Here is a 9,828-nt window from a genome sequence, read left to right as displayed (position 1 = left end):
CAGGTGATCAAATCTTAAAGATGGTCAATAAGACTCAACCTGCTAAGTTTACCACAGGTTCCTCATTTTCTAGATCTAACTCAATATCTGTCAGTACTGTTATGATACGCAACATTTAAGAACCGGTTTGTAGCCCAGCTGTTCATGCCCTTCAAGAGAGGTTTCATGCATTCCAGGGGGTTTCATGCACTCCAGGAGGTCTCAGGTTCAAGTCCCAGAAGATGGCGCAATATTCAGAGTTTGACATGGACGGCAGAGTTAGCTTGCCGCCCTTGCAACGACATTAGCCACACTATCCGCTTCGGCTCCCTCGGCTTTGTTCTTCATGAGGCTCGCGGGTAGGCTAGCACGCCAACCTGTTCAACTTATGTAATAGTACCCTACTTGGAGCTTAGCTTGTTAGGCTTCCAATTAGTTAATTATGTAATAATATTAAAAAAGAAAAAAAAAAAGATAGAATAAAAAGAAATAAAGCAAAAAGAAAGAGTGCAGTATCTCCCATTTCTACCCATTGTTCATAGCAATACTAGAAATGTGAAATGGAAAAGGAATACATCTTTCAACCTTTCACACCATGGTGGCAGCTTGGGAATTAAGTGAAACATGCCCCATACTCGATATCTTATACACCCAGAGTAAAACAAACAACCAGTTGAAGTCCAATATTATAGCCCCTAACAAGATCTATTTCTAAAAGGTGATCCTGCATTATGTCAAGTTATAGAATCCATGCATCCATTTGTCTCGAAAGCACTTGGGCACTTGCTTTGATCAAGATGCATAACTATACACTACACACTTCCCAACTTGTTCACACACAAGAAGTTAGGTTTCGGTATAGCAAGGGGAGACTCTTTAAGGTTGCACAAAAACCATACCCTTGGCAAGCTCTAATGCTTTCTCGCGCCCAAAGAATTTCTCCACAATTGCAAGTGAAAATTCCATGGAAGTTCCTGGGCCTCTACTGGTGATAAGTTTTCCATCAATTACAACTCGGTTCTCCGCCTCACTCTTATCCGAGAGCTTTTCACACAATGCTGGATAAGCTGTGGCTTTCTTACCCTGTATATGAAGAGAGGGAAACAAACTAAATTTACATTTAAATCATTACAAAAGCTCTTGCATACAGGAAGTTTACATAGAAGCATTGTTCTATTGAGAAATGACCCATATTATACCTTGAGTAAACCATGGGGCTCCAAAACTAAAGCTGGAGTTGCACAAATTGCTCCATAAGGTCTATCTGATTCCATCTGGTTCTTGAGCATATTAACCAGCTTCTCTGACTTCGAAAAAGTTTCCGCACCAGGAAGACCACCCTAGAAATATACGAGAGAGCTTTGTTATGTCAGCAGTATGAATGCAAGAGGTCACACACATGTAAGAGGAAAATATTATCCCAACTTTACGAGCTGGGGGATCAGTATCACTCACATTCTCCCCACATGTGATGGGAAAAAAACTAGTATGCATTCCACTCCTATTATTATTTACAGAAACTCCAACGCGGAATTAAGTAGATGATTGGATCACTGACTGGATATCAGTGATTCAAATGCCCGGAAAACTTACCGGCAACACAATTAGATCGTAAGAGAGTATTGCAGCCTCATCGAGAAGCATATCAGCTACAATCTTCACTTTCCGAGAAGCTAGAATTTCATATTTATCTTCAACTGATGCCACAATCACATTTGCCTTTGCTCGCTTCAGAATATCAATGATCATTGTGGCTTCCATCTCTTCTGTGCCATTGGCAATTGGCACAAGAATCTACATTTAAGAAATATAAAAGTAGCTATAGTCAAGAACGTGAATCAACTATCATTAACAGGAGTGATCACATCGAATGTAACACCGACCCTCAATGTAAGGATTACTAAAAACCTAAAATCATAACATCACATTTCTAATTCATACTTTCACAGCCACCTGATAAATTCAACATTTAGGATGATTTTTTCATCCTAAGAAGGCAGTTGATGGGACTTCGTCATCAGAATATGAAAGATACGATGGACCAGAAATAAAACAACGGGACTTTAGAGCGTATTCAAATGAATAAACACACACCTTGAAAAACATACATATAGCATACGACAGTTACCTGTGGAGTGCCATTGAATGTCCACTTTACAGGATTTATCTCAGTCACTGTATATTCATCCCCATGATTTGAACGCATTACCTGGAAGACAAAAACAGTAACATGATTCTTGATGCCTTCTCCAACTAGTAGATTAGGGGTAAAAAATAAAAAATAAAACTCTTGGCTGAAGAAGGCACCATTATATTGGTGAAATGAACTCAAACCTGACTTCTATACTGCCTTGATCTTACAAAATCAAGTATAGATATTCTCAGTTAGAACTTACCCTCACATGTTGGTACTCACAAACTGAATTAAAGCATTTGAATAAATAAAATAAAACCAACATACCATAGGTCCTGCAACCTCTTCAACCTTATCTTTTCCATACAGTTTCTCAACTAGGGCCAAGGAGAATTCTATAGTCGTACCAGGACCCCGACTAGTAACAGCTTGTCCATCCTCCTGTACTCTTGATTCAACCATTGTTGCATCAGAGGGTAGTTTGTCAACAACTGAAGGATGGCAAGTCGCCTATCTCACCGATAAAAGAGAATGTCAAACACGAATACCACAAGTTGGGAGACCATCACATGATTCAGAATATAATAACAAAATCTTACTTTCAATCCCTTCAACAAACCCCAAGGTCCAAGAGTGACAGCAGGAGCTGCACAAATTGCAGCGTAAACCCGCCCATCATCTGCTTGTTTTTTCACCAAGGTTTTTAACACCTCACAGTCTCCAAGAGTAGAAGAACCTGGCATTCCCCCCTAGAATATACAAGAAAAACAAACCACCACTCAGAAAGTACTAAACAACAGCCTCGTCTTTTACAGCACTTAGACCCGATTAATTTCAAGCGGTATGCCTATGACTATAACATGCTGGGATTTTGTTTTCACTGACTAAAAACTACGAAGACGATTGAATGATTCTACACATAAGGACGTATAAGAAAGTGAACCAAAATCAATTTTTACCCCCAAAATCATAACAGAAGAAAAGAATTGGAACTCAACTAAAGAGAATGAAAGAGAGTATAACAAACCGGAAGAGAAATAAGATCATAGGTATTATCAGAACATTCAGAAATGAGTGCATCAGCAACAAGTTTCATTCCCCAAGAAGCATCAATTTGAAGATCTTTTTCAACAGAAGCAACAGTAACATCAGCTCCAGCTCTACGAAGAACATCTACCATAATCACAGCTTCCATTGGTTCCGAACCATTTGCAATTGGAACCAAAACCTAATCAACAAAACAAATACAAAACCCAATCAACAAAACAAATTCAAAACTATTAAATTCCATGAGTTCAGAGACAAATTTTAAAACTATTGTAGTCACTGGATTTACCTTGCGAAGAGTGGAAGCCATAGCCGAAACTGAGAATCTTTGAGTTGAAGAAGTAGAAGAAGAAGTGAAGAGTTTTGTGGTTTTTGATTTGGACGGTTTTAGTTTTACGAGAGGGTTTAAGTGAAGAGAGAGATTGAGTATACGTGTTGAAGCCATTTTTGTTGGGGTTTCTTTAACTGCTTGTACTACGACCCAGAAAGGTGGTCAGACACACGGTCGATTTCCTCCAGGTGTTGAAATTATATGATTTTACTTATGTGGGACGTGTACTATATGTCCGCCTGGTGGTGGGGCGTGAAATATACCAACGCTCGACTATATTTGGGTTTAGTCTTGGTCCCAGATCAAATATATTCTGGGTTTTAGTCGTTGATCAAAATTTGATCGATAGTACGTTTCACTACGTCTGTTCAAAAGACCAAATATTTGGGTTTACTCTCCCACTGTGGACGCTCTCAGGGTTATCTTATATCGGAATCGCCAAATGATTTTGATCGAGTCCTCTCCCCGAGTTTTGAGAAGTATTGAGCATGAAAAGTTTGTTTTTTTTATCCCAGTTAGCCAGCTGGGAGCATGATTTTGGCCTAACCGATCTGACCATACGAATGTTAATTCACTGCTTTGGTCATGGGAGTTTTATTTATCTTCAAACGACAAACAGAATGACATAGTTCTCAACTCCTGCGTGATATCATCGACAATGGGGTATTTTACAGTTTGTGCAGTCTTGCAGTCTTTAATGGGGGAGTAAAAACTCTTAAAGAGGAAGAAGGTATCAAGAACATAATAAAAAAGAAAGAATGATTAAGTAATAATCTAGTGTGTACGTGAATTACATCTTAAAATTTTCGATCCTCAATATACAAGACTACTTTTACAAAAAAAAATAGGTTAGTGAGTAGAGCGCCTAGCTGATTCCATACGAGTACGTGGACATGAAAAACACTAGTAGTGCAACACTGGAAATCAGCAAGGAGGCATGAGGGGCAACTTTGGACAAAACCTGCACTCTTCTGCATGTTCTACTGCCGGGTCTTGAATTCAGAAAAAAGAAAGCTATTCATCGTCCGATTCCAAAGTTGGAGTATTAACACAGCTCTCCTTCTCGTGAAGTTTTAGTAACTTCTTCTCTGGATCACATAATCCTGTACCAAGTGAGCAGTGTCATTCCCCGTACTAATTAATAACTGTTCCTTCTAGTTCATTATAACAAGATTATCAAAAACCAAAAAGCCAAACGGCCGATTCCCTTCTACAGTAACTTGTTTCATTTCATTTATCTTGTTTAATGCAGGACTGCGTTGGTTTTACTACAGAAAATGTAGGGGGATAAAAGCTAAAATATTGGATCAAGTTTGTAACGAAGTTACGAAACTACACGAATTAATTAAAAAAAATAAATAAATTAGCACAACACTACCTGAGCAAGCAGGAATATCCCATACAGCAACAAAAGATGGTGTACACTCTGATTCACACAAGGCTCGATTATCCTCGTGGTTGACGTTCATTGCAAGCATCCATGCACCAATCGTGACGTCCTCATTACTAAACATGCGAAAACTGTAATTCAAAGCAAGAGTACAACTTTGTTACCCAATGAGATCCCAAAGGAAAAAAAATCAGCTATTCACTCATAAATGACAAAGATTTTAGTGTCTTCCTTCAGTAGTAGTTATAACCCCAGTTACCAGTAGATACTGGGAAATGAGTCCTCAACAACTGATAAACGAGTCAGCTGAAAGTTATTCAGAACCTAGAGGATACATTTTTTTTAACTTAATCTTTTATGGGGTTCATTTAAACTTAAAAGATAACCTGGATCCTCCAAGAGATTTTCTTGTGTCGTGCAAACTGCAATTACTAAAACTACATAACTTGGTAATAGGATGAAACATATATCGTGGTAAATTATGAGCATTGCTCAACTTACCTGTCGTTTCTTAAAGCGACCAAACTTGAGACAACCTCTGAGGAAAGAGCATAAAGCGGTCCATATGCATGGAGAAAGTATTCCTTTCCAAGCATGAAACCCAAAGGCTCATACCTGCATATACAATCATCATCCATCATCGAGGGAAATTGGTAGTATAAATTTTCCAATTAGTTCTAGGGGATAGTCATAACTCAGTGTAGTTGAGAAAATAAGGAGAAAGAGGATTACAAAGTCACTATTACCAAAGATAAAAAAGACGAGACGAAGAGAAGAAATGATTCAGAAATGAGAAGTCACTAGGATTATGTGATATTTCTAAAGGTAAGAATTTGCTTTCAGACAAATAAGGTACAAACCATTTGAGTTTTGGATCAGTGAAAACTGGACCTTTCTTCATGCATCCAAGGTAAGTTCGAGGATCTGAACGCTCTTTTGCCAAGAGGAGAGAAAGACGATCTGACAAAACAAAGAAAAAATGAGATTTAACGAAGGTTTCAAAAATGTTGCGAGCCATACACCTTCAGACAAGGCAGCCAGGCCAATAAAGAAACACCGCATGTTTATTTTACAGTCTCGAAGAGGCAAACAAGTAAAAACTCCCCGAGAGGAAATCCTTTATATAGTAGTAAAAAAAACCTCGTAGAGACGGCTTTCCACGAAATTCTGTCAAATTTAAGAGTCTCTGACTAGGGTTTTGGTAAACCAATAAATTTCTAGCCGTTTGAAGAAAAATGCATGAAAAAAGAGTCATCTGAAGGAGTGCTTAATATCTTTCTTACATCAAGGTATACACCCCCAAGCGTGTTCAGGAGATGCCGATTTGTGAGGCAAAACACTGTTTTAGACCTTTACAGGATACCAGTTTCAGATGGACCTCTTAATATTTTAGGACGAAGGATGTAGCTGAGCTTTGAAACATACCTGGTCTCAGATAAATGTCGTCATCAGCTTTAACATAAAAATCAGATTCGAAAAGTCCATAGGCAGCTTTGAAGAAAGCTAACCTGCAAACAGTGACCAGATAAGCATACTTTTTTTTTTTGCATAAACGTTGTAGCTAAAAGAAGATGTTTCATACAAACACTGTGAGCACTAACGTCTTATATGGGAGTTTGCTGTACTCCTCCTCAATGTCTAATAGGATGAAGTCATCATATTCTTCAATTTCCTTTTTGAGTTCCAACATCTTTGATTTACCGCTGGTTCTCCCAATCACAAATCGGAAAGCTAAACCAGTAGCCTCTTCCAAACTACAAGATATATACATATCAAAAAAGGTAAGAAATGTACTGTGACACCACATTACACTTTATCCAATAGATCATGAAAAACATGCTGTAGTCAAAGTAGAAATTTGGCAAAACCACTAGTCATGAAGGATTATTTCCATATTATCAAAATGTCGATTAACATTACAAAATGGCAGTTAACATTACATACTGTATGTTCATCCAAATATTATGAAATTAACTCTCTCTAGTGAAGGTATCGAATTCAAGATATTAGTTCCTAAATGCAATTATATTTATCTCTTCCATATCCCAAAAGAACTATTGAACAACTGTCCTAATCTATGTGAGAATCAGTAACATGTTTTTCCTAATTTCCTACCAATTTGATTTCACATTCAGCAATTTCACATATATAAAATAACATAAACAACGTATTACTCACCGCTGAAGCCCTTGTCGATCCGAAGGCATCCAAGTTTTCCTCAATGATTTTCTTCTTCCAACAGATCCAAATCCAGTTTGGATTCCGACAAACCCCATAACTTTATGCCTCTTATGATCCTCATGAGAATCACCAATATTCAAATCACTACCACTATTCCCACTACTTTTCTCCCAAACAACAGAAACAGATAAAGGTTCAGATGTTGTTCTACATTTATTATTATAACTAGAAACGGGTCTTAAAATTGAAACTAATCCAAAAATGAATCCAAAGATCCCAATAAGAAGAAAACAGATCGAAATCGAAGTTCTTCGATTATAAGCAAGCCATGATTGTCTAGATGGGTAAAACGATTTTGGAGAAGAAGGCATATCTTTTGGTGTCCACTTCAAAACACTAGAAATCTAGAGTGGTAAGGAAATGAAGTAGTTGAAGGATAACGTTACTGTAGTTGCATAGGGACTGAGGAAATCTAGGGTTCGCAAATTAATTTGTCAACAGAATCGTATAAACAATTTACAAATTAGAGTTATTTTGCAGGGAGTTTGAGTTGGTGAAAGATAACAGCAATCGGGGGGAAGATGGGACCTCAGTAACACTATGTTTACGTTACCTCTGGTTGGTGCTATTAGGTTCACTGATTACTGACGATTCCATTACGTAGGAATTACTGGCTAGTCCAGTTCTAACAGACCCAGTTAATGGCTAGTCTATCCGTGGAAAAGATTTACTCTCTAATTCAAAAACTTCGTGGAGACTATAAAGTGTATTTTATAAATTTCTAAAACACCCTTCCAGGTCTAATTAGTATCAACACATGTAAATGTTACTAGTAATATGTTACTACATACTAGTAGTATCAATACGGTGATACTACATATTAATATGTACTGTACTAGTAGTAACAAAAATATCTTATTGTTACTAGTAAATTATGTAACTACTTTACTATACTAAACTAGTATACTAGTATACTACTATAGTATAATATACTAATAAACTAGTAAACTAGTAGTAACTAGTACTAGAAGTAAAATATGTAGTATCAATACATAACAATTTTTTTTTGATATGCAGTATCAATACATAACATACTACATATCAATATGTAGTATCAATATATAACATATTACATATCAAACATACTACATATCAATATATAACTAACTACATATCAATATGTAGTATCAATACATAACATATAATACATATCAATATGTAGTATCAATATATAACATACTACGTATCAAACATACTACATATCAATATATAACATACTACATGTCAATATGTAGTATCAATACATAACATACTACATGTCAATATGTAGTATCAATACATAACATATTACTACTAGTATAATCAATATGTAGTATCAATATATAACATACTACATATCAAACATACTACATATCGATATATAACATACTACATATAAGTATGTAGTATCAATACATAACATATTACATATCAAACCTACGACATATCAATATATAACATACTACATGTCAATATGTAGTATCAATATATAACATATTACTACTAGTATACTACATACTACATATGTTATTACTACATACTAGTTACTACTAGTATATTACATACTACATATGTTATTACTACATACTACATACTACATACTAGTTACTACTAATTACTACTAGTATACTACATGTGTAATATGTAGTAACATATGTATTATTATACGTAATGTTATATGCTAGGGTTTGTAGAGTAATTTTATTCTTTTCAAAACTTTTTTGGACTAGGGGGTAAATATTTTTTGGCGCTGGACTAGCCAGTAACCCGGGTCGGATTTTCTGGACTAAACAGTAAATCCCTCTTCCATTATCACTCGAGTTCGATTACTTATGGCCTGAGCATTTTCAACCGTGGATGTTGAAAATCCCACGCGGAAGTCTTGGAAGAGCAAGTCTGAATTCTGGTTTCCAAATTTCATGCTAATTCAGTACTTGGAATAGATAGTGCAAGTGTTTATTCTCGCCCCGACAGGGAAATGGACAAAATGGATGGGCACAAGTTTAAATCTTTTGCCCATCCCATCTCAAGCTGAGTTGAGCGACCTAAATTAATGAATCAAACAAAGCCGACCGGCCAAGGGATGGTCCATCGTCTCAACTTTCTTAATCAAATAAAGGTTTATCTTTATATAAGTTACCAATCAGTTTTTTTTGGTTAAATGGAAGTTACAGAACATCATCTTCCACACCACAAGGTATCTCAAGTAGGAAATATACATCTACTGGTATCATTCCTGTAAACATATTAAAATTGTTAATTTAATTTACATCTTCGTATTGATTGCGTTAGAAATATAAATTAAAATAATTAATGATGAGTGCCAAATATTGTATATATCTATCCCTTTTTGTTGGCATTTAACTCATCTTTTATGCATTAATTCTACATTTTATCCCATATTCTGTATTTTCATTGTTTTCAAGAATAAATATTTTTATTAATTAATTTTGCATTTTTAGGTAATAAATAAAGTTCGGATGAGTCGCGGAGCAAAAAGAGAAGAAAAGTAGTGAAAAGCCGGGAGAAATCACGCAAGGAAACCGCGAAGAATGGTGCGCACAACCTCATTTTCTACACACAAAAACACCTCCGTTCTCAGCCATCAGATCAGTTCTCAGAAGCATCCGACGGTCGCTCCTTCATAGAGCATCAAAATCCGAAGTCTCTGCCAAGCACCACAGCGCTGAAATTCCAAGCCTTCAGATTAGATGGTAGTTGAATCCA

General features: G+C 36.3%; 2 protein-coding genes across 2 annotated transcripts; both read right to left on the bottom strand.

The window, feature by feature from the left end:
* Window positions 1-469: 469 nt before the first annotated feature.
* LOC113287479 (protein DJ-1 homolog B-like) lies at window positions 470-3,660 on the bottom strand. The gene is made up of 8 exons (XM_026536249.1): window positions 3,450-3,660; window positions 3,141-3,341; window positions 2,713-2,862; window positions 2,441-2,623; window positions 2,108-2,188; window positions 1,573-1,773; window positions 1,179-1,319; window positions 470-1,062 (listed from the first exon to the last, which is right to left on the bottom strand). Exons 1-8 carry the CDS (start codon window positions 3,603-3,605, stop codon window positions 856-858), a joined length of 1,320 nt encoding a protein of 439 aa, XP_026392034.1. The 5' UTR covers window positions 3,606-3,660; the 3' UTR covers window positions 470-855.
* A 573-nt stretch (window positions 3,661-4,233) lies between these two features.
* LOC113287480 (probable beta-1,3-galactosyltransferase 14) lies at window positions 4,234-7,660 on the bottom strand. The gene is made up of 7 exons (XM_026536250.1): window positions 7,060-7,660; window positions 6,483-6,635; window positions 6,307-6,389; window positions 5,742-5,841; window positions 5,383-5,496; window positions 4,870-5,012; window positions 4,234-4,594 (listed from the first exon to the last, which is right to left on the bottom strand). Exons 1-7 carry the CDS (start codon window positions 7,431-7,433, stop codon window positions 4,506-4,508), a joined length of 1,056 nt encoding a protein of 351 aa, XP_026392035.1. The 5' UTR covers window positions 7,434-7,660; the 3' UTR covers window positions 4,234-4,505.
* Window positions 7,661-9,828: the final 2,168 nt, after the last annotated feature.

The sequence above is a fragment of the Papaver somniferum genome, chromosome 6, assembly GCF_003573695.1.
Source record: "Papaver somniferum cultivar HN1 chromosome 6, ASM357369v1, whole genome shotgun sequence".
In the NCBI taxonomy this organism is placed as follows: domain Eukaryota; kingdom Viridiplantae; phylum Streptophyta; class Magnoliopsida; order Ranunculales; family Papaveraceae; genus Papaver; species Papaver somniferum.
This window is presented reverse-complemented; position numbering and strand designations above follow the sequence as displayed.